This window comes from Poecilia formosa, unplaced genomic scaffold, assembly GCF_000485575.1.
Source record: "Poecilia formosa unplaced genomic scaffold, Poecilia_formosa-5.1.2 Scaffold5, whole genome shotgun sequence".
NCBI lineage: Eukaryota > Metazoa > Chordata > Actinopteri > Cyprinodontiformes > Poeciliidae > Poecilia > Poecilia formosa.
Window position 1 is genome coordinate 2,064,216 of NW_006799944.1, and position 13,758 is coordinate 2,077,973.

Consider the following 13,758-nt stretch of genomic DNA (forward strand, 5'->3'; position numbering starts at 1 on the left):
CAGGGATGCACTCCTGATTTGTACCGTCAATGTGGCCCACTGAGGGTGGCCAATATGCTGAAGTGGCCCTCGGTGAAATTGAGTTTGACACCCTTGATCTAGATGTTGCAACTGTGAGACAGGTCTGTGTGTTTGTTTTGTATTGCGATGCTTTTGGCCGTAGCTCTTTCAAGTTGATTAATGTTTTTGCCGTCTCTTTCTTATTGCTGCATCATGAACGCTGAGCTTAACTGAAGCAAGCGAGGCCTGCAGAGCGTTAGATAGTGGTCTGAATTTCTTGGGGATCCTTTGAATAACTCATTAATGCATCCTTAAATTCATTTGGATCCCACTGTGGTTTGCTGGATCCCAAAAGCCTGAGAAATTGCTCTGTAACCAATAATCATCAATGACTTTGTTTCTCATCTTTTTTTTTTTTAATTTCTTTTGATTAAGGCTCCGTATGATCTGTTCATTTCTGAAGTTTCTAAGCCAACTTCCTGTTGTCAGATTAGGTTGACTTAGGTCATTTACATATTCTACAGATCAGGCTTAAATTAGGTGTGACAAATAAAATTGAGCCAAAAACATGATTCCTAACAATTAATCAATGATTTAACATGGAAAGTATTTAATGGTAGGTTGGATGTTATTTTTCTTTTTTTTGTTCCTCTTCATATGTTAAATCTTGATGTGATTTTTTTTTTCCCTATTCATTCTATTCACTGAGACAAATTTAAACAAATTAAAAAATAAATAAAATGTTATTCATGTGGTTAAAGCGACACCAGTTCTCAGTGGCATAATCTCATGCTTTTGTAGCAACATCACGAATGGTGGCAAAGATTGCCAGAGTCTGGGTGAAAGGTCATAGAGAGACATTACTGAAGAAGTCATTTCTTCATCAGTTCAGTTGCTGCACAGCAAAAGCACTAGCAACATGTTCTGTCCCCCTCCCAAGTCATAGACAAGACTTGTTTTGTTACATAATGTGCCTTTTTGATATATACCGAACGACAATGAGCTACTCATTGTGTAGCATATAGCATCAAAAAAGCTTGAGGACAAAAAACTGTCTGAATATTTTGAAGCAAGAAAGGTTTTCTTCTTTAGATTCTGTTTTTTTTTTTTTTTTTTAGGAACAGGCAGAAAACAAAATTTTAACTTCTTCAGGTAAGTGAAGTTACCTGATGAATTTCAGGTAATAACTAGGCTTCGGGTCAGACTATATGTATGCCTGTTTCAAATATGCTAATTTCTGCTGTAATCAGCGCTGCTCTTAAAAAACTCCAAAGAGTCGAGCAAACAGCAACTGTCTCAGTGTCTGAAAGACCACCCAGCAAATGACTTACCCGTACTCAACAAAAGCGCAAAAGTTTAGGAATAATGAGTTTTTCTATTTTCCCTGTGAGGGCAAATTTACCAAGAAATGGAACAGGAAGACACTTTTTCCTGTAGATACATGTGTGTGAGAGAGATATTGATAGATATACACGCAGGAAGAAAGAGAGAGGAGGTGCAGTAGGCAGTAAGCCCCTGAGCAGGACATGATTGCAGTGTGTATCTTATCTGTGTCAGGTCCTCCTGAGGCTAGTGGAGCCTAGCTGAGCAGAGCACAAGCGCTTCAGTGACCAGTCAACCGTGTGAGGGTAATCTCCTCACTCCTTCACTCTCTATCTCTCTCTCCCATTCACTCTATCTTTCTCCATTTTCCCAGTAAGCCCCCCTGTGGGAGAAAGCTGAGCTGCACACACATACATGTTAGAGACTCACAGAAACAGACAAACGCATTTATCCACACACGCACACACACATGCATGGTGTCTCGCACACACACACACACACACACACACACACACACACACATAGCCTAAAGGTGATTGCATCCAGCCAGCTCTGTATGTGGAGCCTACAGGTGAGAGCAGACATCATGGGCTAGATTACACAGGGAAGACCCTGTAGCCAGCAGAACGGAGGTGTCATCAGTCTAACTCTGCTCAAACTGTACTTTAAGAAGTTTTACAGTTTGACAACAGATAACATCTTTAAGACAGCTGATGAAGTAAGTAAATGTGCTGAGCAAATAGATACGGTTGTATTTGTTAAATTTAATTATGTCAATGTACATCTATTTACGGATTTACTGGCGCACCAGAAGCGAGGTTCAGCTCAGAACGTTTGCATGTAAATAAAACGCAATTAGCTGCCTTTAAATATATGTAATTAACTAATCAAAAACGAGCGTGTTAAAGTTCTGGCCCTTGAAGCAGTTCGTTCGTCTCTGCCTTTCTTTCATCCTTCACGCGCCTGTCCGCTCGGCTTTAACAACTCAGCTGTCCCAATCAATTAGCCGACATGCTGGACTTTCATTGAGATTAAGTGACTAATATCAGTGCTCGCTCACGAGAAAGACACTTTTCACGTCTGCCCAACAATCTGCTAAGTCAAACCACATGTGGTAGGCTAAGGCATAAAGCCTGCAAGGGGTCCTCTCAGCAATGAAAAACAGGTGCTCTACTTTTTGGCCATGTAATACCCCATTTAGCCTCTGGAGCAAAGGTTATCCCGCTAATAGCTGCCTTGTGGTGCACTGGGAAGAGCTACGCACATGGCCGTATTGAACATCTGGGACAGATTGTGCATACTTGCAACATATGCTTCAAGTTCAATTAAAATGAGGCCTTGGCACATTTATTAATCTTTTTCCCCTTCTCCTCGCTCTCTCTTTCGCTCCCTCTGCTCTTCGAGGTCTCTGCTATAGGTTTGCGCCATAAAAGAGGCCTCCTTTGACCCGTCCTTCATACTTACTCGTACCATCTGAAGCCGTGGCTCGCGTTCAGCGCAAAAGATAAGTTTGCCCAGCTCTGGAGCTGTTATTTGTTCTGCACTTAACCAGGTTGGAGGTTGAGCAAAGAGAAGTGAGAGAATGTGTCAAAAGGAAAAATAAAAAGCAGCCGAGGAGGTGAGTAAAGGAAGAGTCAGAGGAGAGCAGAGATGTATGCATAGGAAAAAAAAAAGTAAAATGTCCCCCTTTCAACCTCTTTACAGCTTCAGTGAAATGCTAACAGTGAAGGGAAAAGATGGATCAAAATGTATGAAGCCAGAGTTGGTAAATTGTGGCTTTTGTGGCAGCTGTGCTATCCGGCACCCCCAGCCCTCTGTGAACAGAGAGCAGGACTTTTTATTTTTTTAATTTTTTTATTTAGAATAATCAGTTTGGGACCAAATCTGACTGCAGCCACACAAGCTGCCTTTGCACCTCATTTCAATATAAAAGTGGGAAAAAAAAAACCCAACATTTTTTTCATATAATCTGTAGCTTTCCAAATGCCTGTATTTTTTTCATTTCTAACCCTGAGAGGAAGGAGAAAATGCAATGAAGGAGGACAGATGTAAAGAAATGGTAAAAAAAAAAAATGAAAAGGGTTCAAGGTTGTCTGGTTCATATCTTCTGTTTGTAGCTTCACTCGCTCCCCCTCCCGCACATCACAGCCTCTGAACTTCACAATCATGAAACTTTTCTTGTGCATCACCGTGGGAGAGGATGTAATTCTCACATATCTTTGTATGCTCATCACCAAACTGGCAGCTCGGCTGACTAACTAGTGGAATGACTGTTTGACCATCTGCACTGCATTTTTTACTCTTTTCTTCAGTGCTTGTGTTGGAAAAAAAACAAAAAAAACACAGAGTCTTAGTAAAGTCTGTTTGCAGATTTACTGCTAAACGTTGGGATTAATTACACTATGCATGCTATTATGGAAGAATAAACTCAAAAAAGATTTCCAAAACAAATAATGTAAATTATTATATTGCACTTTACTTGCTAACCAGTAAAGTGCACTATGTTCTATGCCCTGCATCACACACATCTCTATAGGCAGCCATATTGGTGGTGGCAGAATAATGCTGCGGGAATCATCATCAGACAATCATCAGCAGCCGTAGGATGATGGCAAGGAGACTTTTCAACATCGAAGCACAATTACAATTTTGGAGCACTTTGTGTTTCTACACCACATCAAACCCCATTAAACTGCACTGAAGCATGTTGCTGTAAAGTGACAAATGTGGAAAAAGTTCGAGGCACAAGCATTCTTTTGCAGAACCGTGTATCGTGTTTTCAATATTAGAAAAATAATTAACCGAGAGTTGGATCTTAGTAAACTCTTTGATGCTTCTTTCATAGTCTGATGGGGTAAATCTTATTGTAGTATCAGAAGAAAACAATTGTTTAAAATCCAATGAACAGAAATTCAAACACAAAAAACACGAGTACAACAGATTTCTTTGGGGGGGGGAGGCTGGATACAACTCCCAAGTGGAGCATTTTTCAGGTCCTATCCAGTGGCATTTGTTTCAGTAGCTGCTCCTACAGTGTAACGAGCGGAGGCCGTAAAGCAGCCACCTGTTGTTACCTGATATTGTCTGGACAAGGACAGATGCTGTTTTACTGCAACATAAAGGCACAGAGAACGGACCTAAAAAGCTAACTAAGCACTTTAAATAGGTGCGTGTTCCCAGAAAGAAGGTTGTGAAGCTTAATGTTTTTAAATGCAAATTTAACACAGAAATGCAGGGAGGGAAAATCTAAGGAGAGCGCACCAACCACTTCAGGAGACCAAAATAAAACAAACTACAAAGTGGAAAGGTGAGGAATGAGACATGCATTTACCCAAAGAGAAAACTTAGAAAAGGTTAAAAGGTTGTACAATCTGTGAACATGTGTTTGTGCCTCAGGCGGTGAGAATAACTGAACAGGGGGAGGAGACGGGAGGGGATGAAGCAGTCATTTTGTTAGTCTGTATGTGTTTCTGGTCTGTGAAGCAGTGTCAACCTCTCCTGAGGCGATCTGTGTGTGTGCGTGTGTGGGCGTGCATGCGTGTGTGTGTGTGTGTGTGGGTGCTTCCCAGACATGAGAAATAATTACCTTGTCATCTTTGTCAAAATCCTCATCCTCATCTTCCAGCAGGTCCTCCACAGCTTGCTGACAGATGCAGTGGAATGAGAAAAACGAGGACAAAGAGGCATTAAAAACATTAGATAAATATCAGATAAACACAATCTCAATGGCCAAAGAGGGACATTAAAGCTGATTGGTTATGCTTACGTCTGCCTAGAATTTGTTAATGAGTATGGAGAGCCTGCAGATAGCTCAACTACTGGATTTATGGGTGCTAAAAAGTCATCAGTCTTCAGAAGTAGAAATTTAATTTTAGAACCATTGTGTTGTTCAAACATGTCACTTCTGGAAGTGCAAGCGAATGCTCTGACTTTGAATTTCAAAGGACAGAAGATTAAAGTCTATTCAACTACATAAATTACATTGCAAAAATAAAATAAAATTCAGATGACACAACATTCTTGCTGGGAGGGGACACAAAAAAAAAAAAGCGTCTGCTGAACTCCTTAACCTTTCCGCAAACTCCACCTCTACTTTCAGTACGTCGACCTACTTCACTGCTTTCATGTTCTTGCAAAAAAGATGCTCTGCGAGAGAAAAAAGAGGGGAACGAGTCCTGAGCCCAGAGAGAAAGTCACAAAGAACGGCAACTATTTGCTTCAGTGAAGCACGACCGATAAAACCGGAGCCGGTGTCGCTCTGAAGCCCCAAGACACCACGAGACACTCTGTACAACAAGAAGAAAAATTACTCGCCTTAAAACACAATCACATTTGCACACTTTCAGAACAGCAAACGCTGTGTAGCACAACACAGCTGCTTAATAATAAAAAGTTATTAAGCAGCAGAAGTTTTACGTTCACATCAAGAGGCATTCAAATGAACAAAATTCTGACTTTAATATCTATACAAGAGTTTGGATATGCAAAACATAACAGCAGACGTATCAATAAAATGTTTGGTGAAGAAAAGCACGTCATTTTTAGCTTGACTGACTCGTGACTTGTGCTTAGAAGCTAAAAAAAAATCCAGTTTCTTTGTGATCTGTGAACGCACCATGAGTAAGAACAGCCAGGTTTCTGAAGCTACAACATCCTTTGACGAGTAAGTTGTTGCTGATGAAAACAAAATCCTGAAAGCCGGCTATTTTCAATACCAATAAGAACGGTAAAAAAAAAAAAAAAAAAAAATGGCCTAATTTTTACTTTGCGTTTTCAGCAAAGCTATGTTGGCTTTTCCATAAAGCTAACACAACAGCTATACTTTGGAGGCTGCACCTCACGTCATTTCGCTCCTGTTATTTTTCTAGTTTTGTTCATTTCGCACCTGATTTTTCCGGAAACAAAACGGAGAGGTCTGCCACAGGATGTAGATTCATACTCCGCCCTGGGGCATTTTGACAATTAGTGTTCAATGACACAGACGAGGCCTACTTGTCTTTGTGGGCATTCTTAATTTCAGCGTCTGAAAAGCATGGGTCACTGCTGAACCTTATTCACCCTCTTTCTGTCAGTCAAACATCGCAGCTACGAGGCCACACTCTTGCTTCAAATGTACATCAGCAAACACTGATATTATGAGTCAAACACAGTGGTCAACCCCAGAATTTATCTGCTCTCTGCCAAGCGTTGTATTACGGAGTCCCAAACTCCCTGTTAACTTTCATCAGGCCCCGACTTCACCACAACCCTTCCCACCTCCAGATACAGCACAAACTACTTTGGAGTCATCCAAAAAGCATTACTTAACAAGACAATGGCCTTTGTCCTTTTTGTTTTTCACTGGAATACGGGGGGAAACTGTGCAGCGGCTGACATAAGCCTCTTATGTAAATGCAGCTTCCCACACAAACAAAGAGGAGTTCAGAACAGCAGAGTTGAAAGGGTAGAATCAATAGCGTGAGTGTTTGTGAGTGTGTTCTATCAATAGCTCTGAATCACTTGGGTAAAGAGTTGTGCATGTATGAACAAAACTCCACATTTTTCACTGACAAGAGGAGGAAGTGGTTACTCTGGCTGTGAACTCCATCATCCTCCAGACAAATAAGCACAAACTGTTCACATTTGACAGTCTCTTTATTGACACAGAATACACCCGAGCACCACATTATCCCAACACCAGAAAGAGAAATTCTTGCACTCGGCAAAGACGAAAGATGTTTACACAAGTCCGTAAAATGAAAGCCTCGTGGCATTTCCAAACAAATGAACTATAACTGTTTAAAAAGACATCACAATTCCCCTCGAATCTATTCACGCATGCCAGCACGGCGGCATTATAGAGTCCTCCAACACAGAGGGTTTTACCAGGGCACGCCTGGCACATGTTCCGAACTTTAAACAAAGGAATAAGCGTGAGCTAGCTGGAGAAGCATGACCTACAGAGACAGGGAGAATGATAGAGTCGTTTGTCTCCCTCTGCTCTCTGCTCCGCTCGCTCCCTTCTATTGCCTCTGGTTACAGATAGAAGTCATGCTTCCTGCAATGAGACACAGTGTAAAATTAATAAATAAAGCGACACGGAGCATGTCATCTGCCCTGAAGATTGCCACGGCTAAACGCGCGCACTGGAGTTTCAGTGAGGGAGGATATAAATTACCACTGCTGATGAATTTCAAATATCTTTTATTCATTCTTTGAATTCCTCTCTTCTTGTCTGCTTCCTTTCGTCTTTTTAAGATCTATTTGGTGGTTTTTTTTTATTCGCCTGCTTATCCCTCCATTATAATGTTGTTTGAATAACTATCATTACGCTGCGCTGGCATCCAAAAGCCTCACTGTCGACGGGATCGCGTTGCCCCGCAGAGCTGCTCCAGTCAGTTCAACATATACCAAGCCGAAGATTACCATATTCAGACCAATAGAAATAATACAAGGATGATGCCGGGTATTACACTGTGCCCCATAAACACATAGATTAGAGGCTGATAATGTAAGTGAATACAGTGACATTGAGAATTTTAATGGCTCTGAATGTGTAAATGTTTCTATTTGGCCCAGGTTTAGAGCCAAGAAGCTGGGTTGGAGTAGAAGCCATGCAGCATGACAAGGATTGTTTTCAATCATTGCATCTCCTATTACGTCTGCTCACTGGAAATAAATATGTGCCTCTAATACCTCTAATGCATGTGTGTTTGTATGTGCATAATCTTAGTTATAGTAGAAAACTTGTTATAGCAGAAAGAAAAATCGAAGACACACCACAGCAAAACCTTGTGTACATAAGCATTAACTGTAAATTACAAGATTTGGTTGTGAATAAGCAGTGCAAAAAAAAAAAATATTTTCAGCAGCTGCCTTTTAGGTACCTTCTTGCATGCCATCAACAGTGCAACAGCACCCCTAGTGTGTTTTTATGGACAGAGACGATGGGCTCAAGGTTGCAGAGGGCTATCGCTGTCCTTTTGTGACTGGAGAACACATGACTCAACAGTGCTCACTGTATGTCGACGTTTTTCACACACTGGAGCTTAGCAACAATAAAGTTCAGTGTGTTTTAATAAGACAACGATGAAAAATGATAAAAGATTTAAAAATTGTGTGGCATGCATTCATAATCAGCCCCACACCGTCGATACTTTAGAGAACCACCCTTCTCTGTAATTGCAGCTGCAGTTCTTTCAGAGTATGTCTCTATCAACTTCTCACATCTTGGAATTTTCTTTTTACCTTTTCTTCTTTGCAAAATAGCTTGAGAGGTCATACTGCCTGGGGACAGTTTGTGAATATTAGGTTTCAAGTCTTTGCACATATTCTCAGTCTAATTTAGGTTAGGACTTTGACACATGCATATGGTTTGGTTTAACCAATCCTCTGGCTGTATGTTCAGTATAACTGCTCTGCTGACCAGTGCACCTCCATCCCATTCCTAATTAGTTTTTTTTTTTTTTTTGCAACAGGATTTTTTCCTAGGATTGTCTGAAATTTCAGCCCACACATCTTCCCCTCCACTTTGACCTGATTCATTGCTGAAGAGATGCTTTCTTGCCATCCTCATGATGGATTGAACAGTACATCATGGCATGTTCAATGCTTGTGAAGTCACTTTATTAGCTAACCCTGCTTTCAGATCCTCCTTTGCACTGTCTGCTGTGCTCCATAATCTTCGTAAAGCTATTTCTTCACTAAACTTCTGTAACCAACCTTTGATGCCCGTCAGAACATCTGTACTCATTCAGGAAATACACAACACACACAAGTTGACACTGTTTACTCATCCAGTAATAACAACTATTGACAACAAGCAAACTAGATTTTATTGGGAGGTATCAGAGTAAAGGTGGCTGAACAAAACTGCACGACACACTTTTCAGATCTGTATGTGTAGAAACATTAAATCCCAATAAAATACATTGAAATTTGTTGTGCTACATGACAGAGGGGGGGTATGGGTATTTTTGCAGGTCACCGCTCATCTGAATAATACTAGCCACATTTTTTTTTTTCATGTCATAGCCCTGTGTGGACTTACACATAAGTTAAAAGACACTCGGTGAAGAAAAACAACTGCGATTTCAGTAAATCAATTTCCTTGAATCTAAACTGAGCATAACCTGTTTGGATCAATGAACCAAGTGGTTACAGCAGCTCAGGAAAAGGGAAAGTAAAATTGCACAACCTGAACTAGTAGCAACATCAGCTCAGGAACACCTCCGAGCACGCATCTCGTTCTCCTCCCCGGCCAGACGGAGTTCCACTCCTTCCCCTCCTCACCTTCTCAATGACAGCCGCAGGGGGAATTGACGCGGAGGCAGACATCCAGGTGAACACGAAGATATACTTTTTCCCTTCTTTTTTTTTTTCTCCCATTCCTATATCCCTCCTTCCTTCCGTCCTCCTGCTGTTTTTCCTCTTTGATATGTAGGGGGGTTTTAACCTCTCCAGCTGCTGAGGCTTGGCGTGGTGGCTGGCTGGGGGATCTCAAGGCCCTGCTTGGTATGCACTGTCCATGAGTGTGTGTGTGTGTGTATGCGTGCGTGCACGTGTGCATTGCCTACACTACAGTTTCTGCAGACTAGCGGAGGGCTGTGCGTCTGATAAGACTGAGCCAGGCCGACTCACATGGGGGGGGGGGCTTCACAAGCTGTCAGAGCCATGGCCCTCAGAGGGGGGCCCTTCCTTCTGCACTCCCCGAGCCAGGGCTCACCCAGTGGGGGGGCTAGATAGGGTTGAGGCTGTGGTGCTACTGGAGCTGCAGGCTGGTGGTAGGGGGTAATAAGGGTAGCTATATATTCAGAAATGGAAAACCACATTGGCAAAGATATGAGTTTCTGTAAATGAATATGTTATTGCTATATCGTTAGCGCTTGTTTCAAATATTTCATAGATTAAGCAGCCAACTATTAAAGAAAGATGACATTACATTACAACTAGAAATGCACTGAGAAACCAACGACCTGCTGCTCAGAAAGTAAAACAATCGACCTTTTTCAGAATAGTGATTGCACGCTATCAATTTGCAATTAGTTAAGTTAGTTACTTTTTAGTAGTAAAAAACTTCTTCTTTATTACAGGAAGTGGATTCTTGGCTGGGAAGCCAGAGATATCTTGAGAAACTCGCATAAAAGGGAAACTGAAAATCACTATGATGTTTTGAGGCACATCAGCAGTTCATTCAGGCTGTAAGGGAGAGCAAGAATCATTGCAGATGACAGAAATACACCAAAGTTGCTCTGTTTCATTGTTTGGAGCTTTAAACCTCTGTTTATCTTACATCCTGGGTTTAGAAACGGAGGCAGCCTTTTGCAAGCCTCACCGGTCAGGGAGCGATCTACAATATCTAGAATTCAGCGGACTCAGAGACACTGCTGTAATAAATACTAGAGTATTTCCACCCAGATTATCTGTGGAAATTGCTAAGACAAGCTGCTAAAGACGGCTGTATATATCAGCCATGCCTTTAGCCATGTTACCTTTTGACAGAGTAAAATCCTATTTTACAAGTGCTTTCTCACACACGGGGGACATTGCTTCTACTCTCTATATAAATAATTAAGTTCTGCTCTTGGAGGAAAGGCTGTGAAAACACTATTGTCGATGCTGTTCTTCTCTCTTCCCATATTATAATTACTAAAGGAAAATCAAAACAGGCAGGTCAAAATGTACTTGATTCCTATATTGATGCTCATCTAGCAATCTTTTTGTGGACAACTTTAAAGTCTTAAACTTTATCATTTGCCCAAAGGGGTTAAAAGAGGTGGCCTTATTTGATTTTCAGTTCGTCCCCCCCGCACCCGACTTCACGCGTCTATAAACTTCAGCTCAAGATTTAAACCGAGACGCTCACAAGCTACAACAGAGGATGTGCCACACAGACAAAACAACAACAAGCACTTAGGCACAGACCCTGAACTGCTGACGTTGTTTGCAAAGAGCACAGATACTTCCAAAGGTTCAGTGTGATGAAGAGAGTTAGACAAACGGGGGAGGGGAGAAGGCAACATGATGAAAAGGCAGACAGGGAGGATTCTGCATTGGCGTCCCTGATGCTCCCGTCCCGCTTCAAACTCTGCCCGTTGCCTGTCTTTCTGCCTGCCAGCCTGCCATCCTATCTGCCAGTTTAGCAGAGACGGAGAGGCAGCGAGAGGAGCAGAGATGAGCGGTGCTGATGCCGGGGCGGCACGGGGGAAATCAGCGGGGCACAGGCGCTCCCAGTTAAAAGTGACATGACCTTTTGATTTTGTCACCTGTCACCAACTGCCATGTCTGACTCCACACGGAGGAGTGCCTGCCATCCACCACTGCTTCCTTCGCTGCCTCTGTCTCGTCGTCTCTCTCTCTCTCTCTCTCTCTCTCTCTCTCTCTCAGAAAAAGCTTCTCTGTCTTTTTCCATCTCCTGCTCCCACTCCATCTCCTCTTCTCATTCTCCTTGTCTTTCCAGAGTTGTGTTCTTATGGGGAAAAGTGAGGGTGTGACTTCTTAGAGGAGAGATGTGGTATAATAGGCAGGAGTTTCCTTCTTCTTCCAGTTTTCCTGATATTTACTCTCCTCTACCTGTGTTTCTGCATCCCCCTTAATGAGGGCAGATGTCAAGGCTCAGGATGTTCAGAGGCACAGGGAAGCTGTTTGAGATGCAAAATCGTGAGGAAAATAGAAGATACAAAAACTGCAGTGAAGTATCGGCCTGGAAATTTAAACGGTTAAATAAAATTGGATATCACGCCCATCTCAGAAAAAACATGATCATCATATTATTTTAACACATTATGTGCAGTTGCGTGGATGACGTTGCACGATCCAAAATCAACATGAAATAACAATAACTACTGGAATTCAATTACTTAAAAATCCTTTTTTAAACAATTGTGCTTCTCTGTTATAATCAAACAAATGTACTTTTCTACAAAATAGCACTTATATGTAAATACTTAGGATGTGGAGTGGATTGAAAGTAGTTAGCTTTCTCTCCACCGAAGGCACGTTTCTAAGTGTGAAGTATCTCCGGGCCATTAAGGTCTCCTCTTCCGTAATGGGCTGGCAGATCCATTGGGTGAATCAATGTAATGGTCTGAAGCATGGGATAAAGAGGATGGCCCTCCAGTGTGACGAGGCCTAATTGCCCGTCATCCTGTGGCGGAAAGAGACATCACCATGTTCCATATGTACCCTCTGCAACAGCCTGCCCTCAAACTAACACCTTTACAACATCTGGTAAGGGCCTTTCTGGGCCAAGAGAACAGAGAGGAGGGATATGTGTTGGGAAGCGTCCCTGCTTATTAAACGCGGTTGCCTGTCGCTCTTCGGAAAGCCGATGTAAATTACTACAAAACCCTGCCAGTAAATATGCAGAAGCATTCATAACCCTTGACCTCTGTAACATTAAGTGATGTTATAACCACAAACTTCTATGGACTTTATGCGATAGATCAACAGAGTAGCGCATGACTGAGAGGCTTTGGGGGGAAATTCTCACGTCATATGATTTCTACCAAAGTTAGCTGCTTTCAGAACTCACCTAATATATAAAGAGACATCAGCTCAGTCTTAATCCAGCTGCTTTGTGATGACCTCAGAGGTTCGGTTGACGACATGAAGTGAACAAAAACCAAGATGACCAGGATGACACGCAACGCAGACCAGGGATCAAGTTGTTACGGCACTCGAAGCAGGGCTAACTCAAAATACAAAAGTCTGATCATCTCACTGTTCAATCCATCACCTGAAAGTAGACAGGCATGCCACAACTCCAAAACCTACTAAGCTGCTCACCTAAAAAGGTCATTTACCCTGAAACCACCAAAACAGAGCGTGGTGATGACAGTGTCACGCTGTGGGGATACTGAAGTTAAACCAAGTACGAGGCATTCTAGCAAAGAAAAATGTGGAAAAGCCTTGATCAAAGCCAGTGGAGACGAAGTCTAAAAGACTCAAAGCTGGATGAAAACAGGATGAATACTGAAAAAGAGCCACAATTTTTAATTACTTAAGACAAGACTTTGAAAACCACATATCCTTTCTCTTCACAAGTATGCCCTACTTTGTTTTGTTCTGAGATAGGACGGCACAATATATTGTAAGTTTAACATTTTCAAGAAAAAAAAAATGGAACAATAAAAATATTACAATTACGGTAAGTACTTGGGCTGCAATACTCATTAGCTAATTATATAAATGCATTTTCACTATCTAGGGTATCTGGCTCCAACACACCCAAAGCTGCGTTGCATCAAAGCTGTACACTAAGGTTACAAATATGACTTCTGAGTAAAATATTTTGACTTTATTGTTGTATCAAGACAAAATATAGGAAGTTCAGTCTTGTAACGTTCCCCTCCTTCCAGAAATCTGCCAATGCCGTAGTGGATTACATCCATTGGCTACACAATGTAACATTTTAATCTCCAAATGACATACATGCATGCCTTTAAAATTCAAGTC

The 13,758-nt window shown here is 41.8% G+C and overlaps 1 protein-coding gene across 7 annotated transcripts in view; it reads right to left on the reverse strand.

Annotated features, from left to right (window-relative positions):
- The window catches only part of mctp1a (multiple C2 domains, transmembrane 1a), a 139,040-nt gene that overhangs the window by 27,348 nt on the left and 97,934 nt on the right, over positions 1-13,758 (reverse strand). For all 7 annotated transcript variants that reach the window (XM_016677008.1, XM_016677000.1, XM_016676986.1 and 4 more), the window contains one exon: positions 4,910-4,966. In XM_016677008.1, coding sequence (XP_016532494.1) covers positions 4,910-4,966 — 57 coding nt within the window. The remainder of the gene's footprint in view (positions 1-4,909; positions 4,967-13,758) is intronic.